We start from the raw sequence: 15,269 nt of genomic DNA on the forward strand, positions 1-15,269 counted from the left end.
TGAATGCCTAAGAGAGTCTAGCTCACATTTGTCTTTTGTATTTGTCTTCAGAAATGCTTCAATGAAGGAAATTGTACATGTGTTTATTCGTGCTGTCTTCTGGGCTGGAGTGAGTGGTTGCCTTTGGTTACTTTTAATCCCCTGTCGCCTGTGCTGTTGGCGCTGGACAGAGAGAGACCTGGGCCATGTTCTGAGTGGCTCCCCTGTGCATCCTGACAATGCTTGTCTTGAGACTGCTCGAACAGGAGAGGTCAAAGGTTGTTGCATCCCAGCACTGATTGGATGCAAAAGAACAGTGTGATCAAGCCTTGCAGGAGCACTGTCCTAGATCAAGTTGATAAACGGAAGAGTATTAAACCTACCATTCATTTTATTGATGCTTTATATTTTAAGTTATAATCATGCACCACTCTTAACATGTATTTCCTCTTGTTCACAAGTCTTGAAGAATCGCTCTGGTGATTTGGAAGCATTAACAGCAAGGTGGATCCGGAGCAAACTGTACAAAAGTTTATTCTTCTCTCTAGACCTTGTGTCAATTTCTTTGTCAGTGTATGCGCAATAATTCTGTACCCAGGTATAAATCATACATGACAGATGTACTTTCATTCTATCAGTATTTGAACAGTTATATCTTATCTTGTCTGAGGTTGTGAGTTATTCTCTGTGGGGCGTGCAGACCCACACGCAGTGCAAACAAATAAAATATTTCAACCATATCAAGGATTTGGACCCAGCTGTTGCTCAACTACATGCAGTCTTCATTCCTGTATGCGGCACATTGTCAGTCACAGATAGAAAAGGCAAAGGTGAACATGGAGAGAGAGAGAAAACCCACAAAAAGCTTTCTCTCCAGAGACATACATGAAAGATTTATTCCAATTTTTTTTCCTGATGCAATCTACAGCAAATAAAAAAATGTTGACTAGGTAAGAATATGTAGCATATCTGTGGTATTAGCATAGCTAAAGAATTCAGTCTGCATTGCTCACCTCTCATTCTTCAAAACGGTAATGTTGTCTATCCCATATTGTAATTGTAATGGTCGAAGGGCACTGGGCAGGAGAGTGTATTCTTCCAGAACATCTCGGTCAAACTACACACAAACGGTTTGTCTTTCAAAAAAACTTATGAACCCCTAAAAACTTTTTTTGTAATTTGAAAACTTCCTCTGATACAGTATTTTCTCGGAAGACGGAAAGAAACATGTTGAGGTTCTGGTGATGCTTTGGGTAGAAAATCGAGTTCTGTAAATTACGATGTCAAGCATCCTGTTCCTATGCAGTTGGGGTGTCATGTTTTCTTGTTGCCAATAATGTGGGTTTAACATCATAGAGTGTTAGCATATACAGTAAAAGATATTCAAAAGAAAATATTTTTTAGTTCTTATAAATTCATTCTTCTGCCTTTGTTACCAGAAACATTCCTTGTGTTTTCTATTAGGTTGTATTGGAACACTCTCGTATTTTAAACTAGTATTAAAGTTCTTACTCAATTAATGAATAGACCCCTGACAAATAATTGGAATATTTTATATTCAACAAAGATCATTTCCTTTGTTTTTCAGTCTTGAACCAATGTCCATCATCCTTAATATATGCCTCACCTCATGGTCTTTAAGAAAGTTATTTAAAGATCACAACGTCCAGTATTTATGGGAGTATTTTTCTCCCTGAATAAATCACCAGTCCTGTCTCTACGAAATCCTTTAAATAATTCATTACAGTCTTTCAGTTATTAGTACAGAAACAGTAAGAAGTGTCACTAGTGTTTTGCTTGATATTGTGTTTTACTGTAACGTTTGAATTAACTGCCCTTCAGTCTTTCAGTGACTGTCTTTTTGTGGCAGGGTATGAAATACTGCTGTGAGCTCTGGTTGCTGCCTTCCTCTTGGGATGACATTGAGATATCATTGTGTGTCTGACAGCCTCCTTAGACTAGAGGGGACTCTTGCTGGGTCTGGCAGAGTTGAAGGTTGGAGTTCAGCAGGATTTTCAGTTCTGGCTGGTGATGAAAGGAGCACTGTGCCAAAAAAAGTGTTGTTATCTGTTTCCATTGGTAGATTTCGTTGCTTGATTTTTTTGTGGGATTACTGAACAGATCTTGGAGTTGAGAGCCAAACATCTTTAACTAAGTACAGTATCTTACATGGAATATGTGGAATTATGTCCAGTCATGCTTCATGCTGCTCAGAGCTAGTGAGGATCAATACTGTTTTGATTCAGTCAAAGTATCATTTTTAGCTCCATAATTCAGCCAGGATAAACAATATTTTGAAGACTTCATGATAGAATGTAAATGCAGACAACTGCAGAAGAGGATAGCATTTGGAAAACACTTGTTTGTTAGACTGCTATGAAAACAGTGTGATGGCAATGTGACCACAGCTTCATCCTCTTGCCTAGTGTAACCAGAATCCAGAACATATACAGCTTTTAATAAGACTGTTACAGTATCGATCTGAATGAAGGCTGCCTTCAGGGACGTTCCTGGCTCAGAATTCAGAACACTACACTCCATCCAGAATCAGTCAGTAGATAACAACAGATTATTGCTAGTGAGGGCCTCAGCAACCTGGAGCCCTTCCCAGCAGCATCAGGGCATGAGGCTGAACTGCACTCTTGCCAGCCCTTTGCAGGGAACACACGCATGCATGCAGCCAAATTTAGAGACACTGCGTAACCTAACCTAGCCAGCAGATCTTTGGGAGGTGGGGGTAAGATTTTGGCAAAAGCCCACAAAAGAAAACAAAGTGAGTGTGCAAACTCCACACAGAAGGGACTATAGCACTCTTACGGGTAGGATTTGATTCAGTCTGTCCCCGCGTGGGACAGTTCTTATAAGGTCATTTGAGGAGCTCTGTGTGGCAGTCGGCAGACATGATCAGTCTATCAGTTGTCTTTGCAGTGACTGTCTCAGACACCTCACTCTTCCTCAGGACTGTATTTCAGGGTTTTCATATACTGTATCAGCCTACCAGGGATTGCTCTGCAAGGAAAAAAAATCATTGCCAACACCTCTTGGAACCTTTACTGTTTACAGCTGATAAACCATTGTGGAAGAACATGCTCATGCAGACTGCTGGTGCATTTCTCTTTCCTTTCCCTTTCTTTTCCTCTTTTTCCTTACTAGAGCAGTGCAAATATGTATTAAAGCACCAACCCACCGAAATGCTTGCATTTAAACTGTAGCAGAAGGACTGTCCATAAGGTGTGTGGAGTACAGGCTGATGTGGTAATTATTCCTGTGTCTGGCTTGATTCTGACATTTGTATTTTGTCATCCCATGTTAACTACATGGCAGACTCTGATCGATTGTTGGCTTTACCTACAGTACATGTGAAGATTAAAAGCACAGAAGGGGATTGTTTGACACATTTTCTAGCCTTTGCTTTGAATGAGATCTAAATTGTGATGAGCAAACCTGACATTCCTACACAGGAAGGATGATCAAGCACTTCATCATCAAGGGGCCCCCTGGAACACATGGACAAGGCCTAGAAGGGCAATAAACCTGTTAGCTTGACACAGGATGCTATGCTGTTATTTGCACAGCTTGGCTGTAACACCTGCACATAAGCAGCCAGAAGGAGCAGGGATGTGTTTTCACAAGTAGCTGTCAATCAACACTCACATTAGATTTGTTCCATGATACCAGGACCCATTAGGTTATGTGTTCAGCTCATTAGAAGGTGGGCCCTTTTGAGTGTTTAAAACAATCTGACTTTCTATTATTATTCTATGATCTGACATTCTAATATTATGTGCATGAATAATTTGAAAATGGTGCCTGGGTGCGGTCATGTACATTTTGTTTTTTTAGTGCTGAAGCCATGCGGTGATGACAAGCATGGCGTTGTGCTTTTCCCAGAGCAGGAGAAGTGATGGTTACACTGTAGTAATAACGAGTTCTGCTGAAGCGGTGCATGATCTAAACATGCACTGCAGGCGTCAGCTGTCTTCTGGGCTGGGGTGAGTGGTTGCCTTTGGTTACCTTTAATCCCCTGTTGTCTGTGCTGTTGGCGCTGGACAGAGAGAGACCTGGGCCATGTTCCGAGTGGCTCCTCTGTGCATCCTGACAATGCTTGTCTTGAGACAGCTCGGACAGGAGAGGTCAAAGGCTATCCTAGTCAAGCTGTGCTCTTGGCTTTTAAAGTTTGTATTGCACATGCAATAGAAATTGAAGGAAATAAGTGGCATTACATTTTCCTTTATTTTGCTTTATAAAGCAAAAGCCAAGTTGTTATTCAATAAACAGCAAAGGAGAAAATAACAAAAGATAGAAGCCTGCTCTGATGGTTTGTAAGGAGGATCTTTGCAGCTAAGAAGTTTTGTTTGCTCTGGTTGAAAGAGGACAGAAGCGGAGTGCGAGCATAGATCGATTGAACTATATGACTGTTCAATGGAACCTATGGTACAGTTTAGTCCACAAAAGCTAGAAAAATGTTTTGTAGTGCAAAGATTCCCCTTAGCAGAAGATTCACAACTGTCTACAACTGAAGCCATGCAGTGCAACTGAGTCTAATTTTAATTTGAATCGCCTGAGCTCAGTTGAGCCAGAGGGTTGAATGGTTTGCCTCGTGTTACCTGTGAAGTGAATTCAAATGTGGAGCCCACAGTCCAAGTACGGTACGGTAGCACAGCTATCACCCGTGTGTTATAATTGAACAGCAGGCAATTTGGTTTCTGAACAATGTAACCCTCCCCGTAAGGAACAGATAATTCTTAATCGGGTGCCTTCTGTAGTCGGGATAATTAGCCTTTGTAATGATTTGCTTCAGAAAAAAATAAAACAACAACGGGGCCTCAGAGCTCGGAGTTTGTAATTGGAGTCGGTGCCTGCTGGAGACATCAGTCTGTGTTCAGAGCTGTCAGCGAAGGGAGGGAGACTGCTGGGAGTGATGAGGCAGAAATAAAAGGCAACCAGGGCACAGATGGGCCTGAATTCACACAACAGACACCGGGGCAATGTGTACAATCCTGTCAGCCTGTTACCTGCCCACGGTGGCACCGCGCTACCTGACAGGTGTGGTGTCGTCCCACAGGACTGGAAGCTACAGGAGCTGCTCAGCAGTGCACGCAGCTAATGGTACCGTGTTTCCTGCAGATTTGCATTGCAGTACAGTTTTACTCTCGCATGCATCTCAGGGTTCTACAGAGACAAGGGCGCAATTATTATGATGAAGGCGGGATGCAAAATATTTCTGAGATGAAAAACATAGTGAAGAAATTTAGCGGTACTAACCTAGTACATACATACTAATCTGGGTATGTTCTACTGGCATGTGCAGTATGGCTTAACTGAAGCTCCCAGTTAATTCAGTTGGTGGAGTAGTTTGTCATTTCTCCTTCTGATCTGCATATTAAAGGCTGCTAAAGCACGAATCTGTCACTCGGGGGGCGGGGGCTGGCACTTCAGTGGTGGATAAAAAAAGCATATAAGATCCTTTGTGATAAAAGCACTATACAGTACACTGTAAATATCGCTGTTATAAATAATAGGAATGTGACCCTCACTCAGTATTGGATAAAGCTATTAGAAAATGGATGTATGGATGGAACAGGAACGTGAATGAATGTTGCTATTTTAATATCTTCCTTACAGTGGCAGCAATGAGTTCTTGATAATCTGATGCCCATACACAGGTACTTAGTGGTAAAAGCCATTTGTGAAACTTGGTATTCTTATCACTCGAGTCAAACATTTGAGGAAAAGTTGTTGTTTTTTTTTCCTTTGCAGATCCTGAACTCAATCATTCTACTGAAGGCTTTAATCTTGCGCTTTACTTCGCCTGTACTGAGCTTCCGTGTTTGATAGAGATCAATAAGCACCCATGATTAATGGGTGAATCATGATAAATGTAGAATTTAGCTGCCCATGAACAAACTGGTTGTAAATCATTGTGCGACCCGCTGCAATCGTGAAATTCACTGCCGGAAATTTCAATTAAATTATTGATTGCGTGATGAATGTTGTTTTGGCAAATGTTATCATCACCTCATTTGATGATACCAGTATACTTTATGTAGAAGATGATTAATTCATTAGTGAAATCCGAAGAGGTGCTGAATGAAGTCTTCTGTTGTGTGTCAAGGCACGTGGTAAACGAGGCTACCTGTTATCAACTATCCTTTACTTTCATTTATTTACTTAAAGTATCATCTGCATAACATATAGTTTACAGTATAAATTATTTTGCCCATTTTCTGCAGTTTTGGCTTTATTTTTTACATGAAACTTAATTATGCCATGTTTTAAAGTTGGTTCTGCATCATTTAAGTAGTGTCTGATTGCCTCTGTTTTTTTTATACTGTATTTCAAACATTTCTTGTGCCACTTGAGATCACATGATTTTGGAATAAATTAAACTTCTAAGAGCATACAGAGCAAGTGTTGCAAGAAATAAATGAAAATACGTATTCTCAAGTAACCCAAAAGTATCACAGTAAAGTCTGTAATCTTAAATTTAAGCTTAAGGCTTAAGGGCAATGGGCAGAAATGTTAATGGACATATAATTGCTTATGAGCAAACTGCAACATTGTTTTAACATTTGACTAAATAAATACTTTTTTATAAATTATAAAATACTTATAAATTATGAAATTTCAGAGAAACACTCTCACACTGCAAGGTTTATTCATAATAACTGAAAAAATTGCTGTGAATGCATTTCAAGAATTCAATAGTAATTCATTTTGGTAAACCTGAGTCCGCACTCAAAAGTTTATGTGGGTTAAATCTATAAGAAGCAGTTGTGTTTAGTTGCTCTGATGGAATTATTGAAAATATTATTGAAAATTAACCTATTCCTGGGGTACAGACAAGGTGAGCTGTATTCAGTTCAAAATCGGTGTAACCATTTTCAGCTATATCGAGGAGCAGGGATTTTCAGCTTCATTCTCTGCAAAGTAGGACACTGCTTTTTCACGAGGCTTACTTTTCCTGCCCATCTGCTGAATCACAGGTTTCAGTAGCCTTTTTATTACACAGAAACGTTGGGGGGACTCACATTTTCAGCGCAATAACTGATGCACAGGCCCTGCAATATTCAAATTCTCCACCGAAAAACTGTAGACAGTGAAGCTATTTTTCCACAGCACAGCCACACCTCTGGTTGGTGCATAAGCTTCCTACAGATCTATCCACTTCAAGCCTGGGCTCCCTGGTGCCACCAGCTAGAAAGGTGGGGGTGGGAGGGATTATACCTCGAATTTCCCCAGGAGAACATAGCGCAGAAAGTCAGTACGTAACTCTAGGTAAACAAACAGACCTCTCTCTCTTTTTGTCCCAGGTTATAGCCGAGAGATGAATGGCATGTAACCTGCCAGCAATGGCGCACAGGAAGAGGCAAGGAACAAGCAGCAGCATGGTGGAGCCCAGGGTGCGGCCCTGCCCTGCCGCGTTCCCGGCTGCCCCACAGAGAGAGAGGCGGTCGGACCCGGAGCCAGAGGACCTGGAGAACCAGCCGCAGCGCCAGTTCCACCCCGAGAGCCCTGACCTGAAGGACAGCCGGCCTGCCACCCCAGACCACACCGACCAGGACTGCCAGGACCACAGCGCCGACGGGGACTCCAGCTCCGACTACGTCAACAACACTTCCGAGGAGGAGGACTACGACGAGGGGCTGCCAGAGGAGGACGAGGGGGTGACCTACTACATCCGGTACTGTCCAGAGGACGACAGCTACCTGGAGGGCATGGACTGCAATGATGGAGACTACATCCCCCACCAGGAGCCCTCCGTAGAGACTGACGAGTGTCAGGAGGCCGTGGAGGAGTGGGCTGAGTCCGAGGGGCAGTGCCCGTCCCTGGACCAGGACGCTGACCCGCAGGCCTATGAGGACAACCCAGAGGAGGTCTTGGATGACCGTGCAGGCTCTCTGCAGACTCCTCTCCCAGGAGAAGAGGAGGAGGATGAAGTGGAGGAGGAAGGAGAAGAGAGCGAGGAGTACTGCCCCAACGAGGAAGGCTTCCCTCAGGACTATTACAGCCAGGAAGCTAATGGGAACTCCGTCCGAGTCTCCCCTTATTCGACCCGGAAGGCTGATGGGGAAGCGGGAGAGGACCAGGAAGAGGACATTGACCAGATCGTGGCCGAGATCAAGATGAGCATGAGCATGGGCAGCTTGAGCAGTGGCACCGACCAGAGTCCAGAGGAACCTGGGAACGACTCGGTGCCGAAAGACTTCAAGGATGTTGCCGCCAAGGCGGATCCCGCTCTGTACGCCGGTAACCGGCACGAGGGGAGGCCCAAGTCCCTGAACATCCCGGCAGCCTCCAGGCACGGCGCTGACGTCCAGAGGGGCTTCAAAGTGCGAGCCAGAACTCCAGAGGAGAGGCAGAAGTGGGCCCAAGAGCAGGTAGGAGTGTCTCCACTTTATTGAACCAACCAAAAAACAGACATCCATCTTCTAACTGCTTCTTCCAATTCAGGGTCACAGGGGAGCCCGGCAAACAATGGCTGTAAAGCAGGATACACCCTGGACAGGATGCCAGTCCATCGCAGGGCACACACAGACACAGACACTCACAGAGGGCTGGTTTTCCCTGAAGCCAATTAACCTACCAGTACAGTATGTCTATGGACTGTGGTAGGCAACCACACCACCCAGGGGAAACTCACGAGAACGAGGGGCATCATACAGTCCCCACGCAGATAACACCCCAGATCCAGAATTGAGCCCAGCGCCCCAGTGCTGCGAGGCAACAATACTAACCACTGCGCCACTGTGCCACCCCAACAGTAACCAACAAACAAAAAGCTTAGAATAAGTCATTTTATAGATGCTATTATCTTAGGTGGCTTAGAAGAGTAGTGCAGTTGAAATGTGCACAAATACCTGCTGTTCAAATTCACCTTAGTGGTGCCATGGTTTTTCTTATTACTAAATTGAAACGCTATGGGGTAACCCATATTATGTCAGGGTCAAAGGTGAGGTACAGACCAGTACCTAGCCTTTTATTTGAAGTGCTTGATTACTCAGGCTTCATTCCTCTTGTTGAGGTCTGACCATGCAAGAACAGAAGCTCATTTAAATAAGCTTCGAATTAAAAATTGGTAATGGCTTCGGAGCGCTTCTCATCTTCAAGGCTCCAAAAGGTGGTAGCGCTGCTGTGGATGAAAAAAGAATGGTGCAATTGATTCAAAAGGTAAGTGAGATCTAAGCTTTCTGTAGGCTTCTGAAAACTCTTGAACATTCCCATTTTTGTCAGTTGTAAGTTTAAGTTTTTTTTTATAACAGTAGGGTGTTTTTTCCTTGTTAGAAAGTGTTCTTCAGCCGTGTTTAATTAAAGTCATGTTGAAAGACAATCAGCCTATGAAAACTGTCACAGTGTTAGTTAAGGGAAGTCACAGGAAAATTAGCCTGCCATGTCATAAGCACATTCTACTTTGAGGAGTGTGGCACAGCCTGCTTTAAAGGAACTTGTGGAGTTGTTTTCAAACTGTCACATTATAATTGAACTGCTTGAGAAATCATTTATACGCAGTTCCACTCATTTAAGTCCCAGGGAAACATTTACATAGCACAGCTATCCTATCCAGTGAATGATTTACGTTTGCGGTGTCTATCAGTACAAAGTAAAATTTGCTATAAGGAAAGTTTTAAGTTGCGGGACACATGGAGTCAAAACACGGGTTTTAACCTCAATGAATGTGATGAATTTTACCTTTTCATTCCGTTTCTTCTCTAGTCATTTATCCTGGACAGTGAGCTTTATGCAGCCAAGACTGAAACAGATAATGGGCTGTCACATCGTCATTAGCAATATTGAGGGCTTCTGCTGACAAATCAGAATACTGAAAATTCAGACACTCTCGCAGATTTCTTCTCGGACTGAGAAAACTGCGGAGGTGGAAGAACTTTGGTTGGACCAAGTGGGACCCTGTCACCAGGCACCAAAAATGTTTCAGTGTGGTCGCACAGGGGCAGAGCATGTGGTTTCCAGTTTTATTTAATCATTTTTTAACTGCGCTGTTTTGATCTGAGTCCACTTTTTATTTTTGCTTTTTTTGTGGTACCCGTGAAATTTTGTCCGTAAAGCCACCTAACCCCAGTGTCGGCTCACCTCCGGAGGACACGTGGGCTGTCCTGTCCTCAGAATCACACAGATACGACCTGGGCTGTGAAGACAAAATGCCATGAAATTGTTTTCCAGAGAGATTGTCGGCCAGAGAGCACAGTGATTTTCTGTCCAGATCTCATGCAATGCAGTGACTTTCAACAAAGAGAGGGCACAGGTCCTAATGTCATTAACAGAATACCCTATATATTGCCTAGGTTGGAAATGAATGTTTCCATTGTAATTCTGGGTGTTTGATCATTTAGTTTCTATTCCTTTAATTGTATCTGCCACTTACAATTGGTATATTAAATGATTGTGCTGGATGATTGTGATCATTCCTCTTCTTAGGACAGCGTATTCATTTGTATCCACACCACCCCACATTCAGTACATAACTCAGAGCCAGCCTGTGCATCCTGTTAGCATTTGCATCCACTTAGTCTTTGCTTCTCATTATCCTGAAAAGTGTTACATCTCGGTATACAGTAAGCAGATGGTAAGGTGAGAAAACAGATAATTCCTACTGATGTCTGCATTTGAAACCCATTGCTTTGCACCTGTTATGTTGTGTAGGTGTGTGTTCAAAATAATAGGAGAGAGAATAATGAACTTGGGGTCTCCAGAGTTGCATTTTTATCTAAAGCAAGCCTTAAAAGTGTGTGCAGTACCAAATTAATTTCGATATTTGCTAGTGGAGTTTATCTAAACAAAACTGTAAGCTGTGTGAATCTGTAATTTGGTAATTATGCTTTGGAGTGTTTTCAGTTGCCTTGCTTTCTGGATATTATCCATCAATTTTCGGACCACTTCTTGTCCACTTCAGGGTCACAGGGGAGCTGGAGCCTATTCCGGCAAGCAAGGGGCGTAAGTCAGGATACACCCTGGATGGGATGCCAGCCCGTCTAAGGGCACACGCAGACGCAGACAAAAACACACTCTCACACCGGGGTCAATTTTCCCTGGAGCCAATTAACCTACCAGCATGTCTTTGGGCTGTGGGAGGAAATCCGGAGCACCAGAGGAGACCTGCGCGGACTCGGGAAGAACATACACATTCCACACAGATTAGCACCCCGGGAGCTGAACGCAAGGAAGGCTTCAGTGCTGTGAGGCAGCAATGTGAACCACTGCGCTACCATGCCGCCCTCTTATATAATCCTTCCTGTTAAATCAGTTATGCATGGTTCCCTCCTGTAACTCAGGACTGAATACCTATGGCTTGAGATCTGTGCAACACACGCCAGAGGGCCTGCGGTTTGGCCAGTGTTCATGGTCCTGTTTGAATTTTCCTTCCTTGTGACACAGTCAGCTTTTCAGACGCTTTCTGCTGGAGTAGGCACCTGGCATGGCAAGTAGCAATCAGGACTGGAAAAAAAACAGAACCATTTAATTTATTGTAACAGAAAAAGAAAATAAGCATGAATGAAAGGTTCCGTATTTCAGGAAGAGATTTGCAAGTTAATTTTGGACCACATGATATGGCAATACAGTGTCTTTTGCCTACAGTAGATGAGGAGAAAGCTTTGGAGTTTGTTTGGATCAAAAATACACATGTGCACGGGACTAATAGACTATTTAGAGAATGGTGGTACTGCAAATGATACTGCCATTCATTGACATCCTGAACAAGAATGCTGTTCAGGTTGTAAGAAGAGCGAAACTCAATAACAGACTCAATAAATATGCTGTTAAGATTGATCTGCTGAGGTATATAAAATGCTCACTAACCTAATTAAGAATCTGTAAAGTGTGTATGCATTATGAATAACACAAAAAGGGAAATATTGAACATGCATTCTATTAAAATATTAATCAACTACTGCACACGTTAGCAATTATATTTAAGATGTCACTTTGTGAATTAAAAAATAGCTATGAGTAAGTCAAAGACTGACATGAAGAACATTCGAAGTCGGTTGCATTGTTGCATGTATTGTAGGTGTAATGCACCTAATATTTAAGAAATCATTTCCAAGCACTTGGAAAAGGGCAAGTCATGCTTTTAATGAAAGGAAATTGAATAGGTTACAATGGATGAGTTGCAGTACCTGAAATCCTGTGATCCCTGGACACCCCTGAGAGAAAAGCAAACCACTTTGTTCAATACTAATCATGTAGCGAGGGAAAATCCATGAAGGAATCAACTTTCAAAGAGTAGCTTTAACCGTTGAAATTATTTAGATGTTTTTGGGTAAATTTGGTTGGTAGCCATTTGGTAAATTTGATAGCCTGCAACTCACAATTGGAACCCTGTTGAAGCTCAGCAGGTGTGAGCCTGGTCAGTACCTGGATGGGAGACCTCCTGGGAAAGCTAAGGCTGCTGCAGGAAGAGGTGTTAGTGGAGCCAGCAGGGGGCGCTCACCCTGCGGTCTGTGAGGATCCTAATGCCCCAGTATAGTGACGGGGACACTACACTGTAAAAAAAAGATGCTGTCCTTCGGATGAGATGTAAAACTGAGGTCCTGACCCAGGGCGTTATTCGAAAAGAGTAGGGGTGGAACCCCGGTGTCCTGGCCACATTTGTTCTTGTCTTGGCTTGGGTCTCGCGCGCCAGATGACGTTCAGCTGTCTTCTGGATGGGGCTTGTCAAAGGCACAGCAGTGAATGATTAGTAATCATTGCAACCTGTCGTATTGCTAAAAATCATATCATTAGGACTTCCTTGGATCAGCTAAACACGAACTTAAAAACAATATAAGGGGATTTTACCTGTATTTTGTACAGTAAAGGGTCAGTGACTCCTTTAGTAAAATTATATTTCTGATACTTCAACAGCTTGCTCTTAACACTAATACATTTGGTGCAAATTACCATTTGGTGCTCTGTGTAGACCATATTCAGCCCAGTGCTTGAGTTTAATCTGCTTGCAACTTCAACAAGCTTAGCTTTCTTGGAGTTGAGACACAGGGTCAGGTTCATATAATTACTTCACTTTCATCTGTAAAAAAAGAGTCTCGTATTAAACAGGTTTTCTAAGAACAGACTGCGAAACAAACAGGTATCAAAAGCCTGTGGTGAAAGGAGGCATAACGTGTCCTTCCTGCTCCCCCTGAAGAAGCCTGCATCACCTGTTTAGCCTCTGGATGGCACAGAGAGTATTTCGCATTGACAGGGCTCTTGTTACTAAGCCTTAAAGAATCATCCCAAAGCAGACAAATCCAGTGGAGCTTTAACAAGTGTGTTAGTGGTTTTGACATGTCCTTGTTTGTTTAAAAGGCTCGGGTAATTCAGAACCCGCTCGCCAGCCTTGCCCGTTGTGTGTTTCTAATTTCTCTTAATAATACGCAGGTGTCTAACAACCCGGAACAGCCTAGAAAACAGCAGCGATCTGATCTTAATGGGCCAGCTGAAAATAACAACATCCCAGAGGTAAGAAGTGTGTGGCTATACCATACTCCGACATATGGTATTAAAGAGCAAAACAGCTCCCTCCTCCCCACTGCTTTCTGTGCCTATCTGCTGCAGTGTCCTCTCCTCTCTGACCTTTGTAAGATCTGAGCTGAGTTGTTTCTGGAGCGTGGTTTGGTGCCTTCGATAATGCTTGCATTATGGGAGAGTGTTGAGGTTGTCTCGGGAGGGTTTTGCTAATGAGGCGGCTTGTCTGCTGTCACTCCCGCTCACTGCTGTTGGACCTTTCTGGTGCGAGCTCATTGTTATCTGGAGGCAGAGATCGCCTGCAGCGTTTTCCTGCCTCCCTTGGCTTGGCTGTCCTTACTCCTTGTTGGAGCCCTTATTCTGTGCCTGGAAGAGCTCCCCTGAACATAAAGAACCTGGTATCTGCTCAAGATCAGATTGGTCAGCCCCCTCTTGCTTGGCATGCTTCAGATTTCCCTTAGATCATATCTAAGCAACACAACCTCTATCGCTCCAGCCCTGTCTTGAGTAATGAAATCGGAAAGAGTGGAAGGACAAAATGCCTTATGAGTACCACCATGTTCTCCTGTATCCTTCCGAGTCCCATGAAACAATTATATGATTGATATTGTAAAGGGATTGTTTTTAAAAAATAAGATATAAGTATAATCTTTACTCAAACACTCCCAAAGATTACAACAACAGGCTTGATTTTGAAGACAAACTATATTACAGGGGTAGAAAATAGAAAAAAAAATAATTTTCTCTTATTTAAAAATGAGGCTTCTACAACAGAAGAATCCAGAACTGGCACCACCTCATTTTAACATACTTTTGTGTCTGAATAGCAAACACTATTGATTTGAACAGGAACTGAGCCCTTTGCACAAAATCCTGTCTAATTAGGTAGCCTTGACTCAAATGCCTCCTGTCCCAGGATGCTCGTGCTGAGTGCTCATGGGCAGACTGCCCTTTTCTATTCAACCCAAGTCCAGAATAGTGTCAGTTTTCCCTCTTATTAAAAGTATTGATTGGACATCAGGTTGGTGGGCTGTGGGTACTTCTAACACTTTGTCATTATTTTAGTAGCAGGAATGTTTTCTCAACACAAAATTTACTTTCGTAAGGAACTCTTGCACCTGACTGTTATTTAGAGTACTAACCCATTATTGGAATTTTTAAATGGAAAGTAGCAGTCATTGAGATATCTATGACACAGGTCAATGCTATACCAAGCCTAGCTGACCCATACACATTATTTTAAGTCCACAGTTCATTCTTTCGTGTCTAATTATAGCAATTTTTCTTCATTATTTTGACTGACCAACACATTTTGTTTACAATAAGATAAGCAGGCAGATAAAGCTTTTTCTTATAAAAAAAAATGGAAACAGAAACATATTAAAATGTACTATCATTTTTTATTTTTTGTTTGTTTTTTTGTCAGGAAGATACGAATCACTTGAGCTCAGCGATGTTCTCTTGCTAATCAAGCTGAAAACCATGTTAGAATATTAGCATAATAAATCTTGAAAATGTTAAAAAATTAATCATCACGACTTAATGTTTTGCAGCAAACAAAGAAAACTGCATCCTTTCCCAGCTTTGTGGACGGTAAGGCGTCACTGTCTCCTTTTTACAGCAGAGTCCGTTTTTTCCTTTGTTGTCATTGGTGCTTGAGGTTGTAATCTTTCGAAAGAGAGAAAGAACAAGAAATTGTGTACAAGAAGATTAAAATATCGGGGTTGTGGAGTGTTTTGTGCATGGAACAAATGAATGTACAATGCCGCAGCGATTGCTACAGGGTTTGAATTGGAATGAAAATGTGCTGTTTTCCCTTCAAGAATTCT

The 15,269-nt window shown here is 42.6% G+C and overlaps 1 protein-coding gene across 2 annotated transcripts in view; it reads left to right on the forward strand.

Moving 5' to 3' along the window:
* LOC148831296 (amyloid-beta A4 precursor protein-binding family A member 2-like) overlaps positions 1-15,269 on the forward strand; it is a 90,457-nt gene that overhangs the window by 48,083 nt on the left and 27,105 nt on the right. For both annotated transcript variants that reach the window (XM_088920054.1, XM_088920055.1), the window contains exons 3-5: positions 7,293-8,360; positions 13,354-13,434; positions 14,994-15,033. In XM_088920054.1, coding sequence (XP_088776180.1) covers positions 7,311-8,360; positions 13,354-13,434; positions 14,994-15,033 — 1,171 coding nt within the window. In that variant the 5' untranslated portion in view covers positions 7,293-7,310. The remainder of the gene's footprint in view (positions 1-7,292; positions 8,361-13,353; positions 13,435-14,993; positions 15,034-15,269) is intronic.

This window comes from Atractosteus spatula, chromosome 7 (genome assembly GCF_055471065.1).
Source record: "Atractosteus spatula isolate fAtrSpa1 chromosome 7, fAtrSpa1.hap1, whole genome shotgun sequence".
NCBI lineage: Eukaryota > Metazoa > Chordata > Actinopteri > Semionotiformes > Lepisosteidae > Atractosteus > Atractosteus spatula.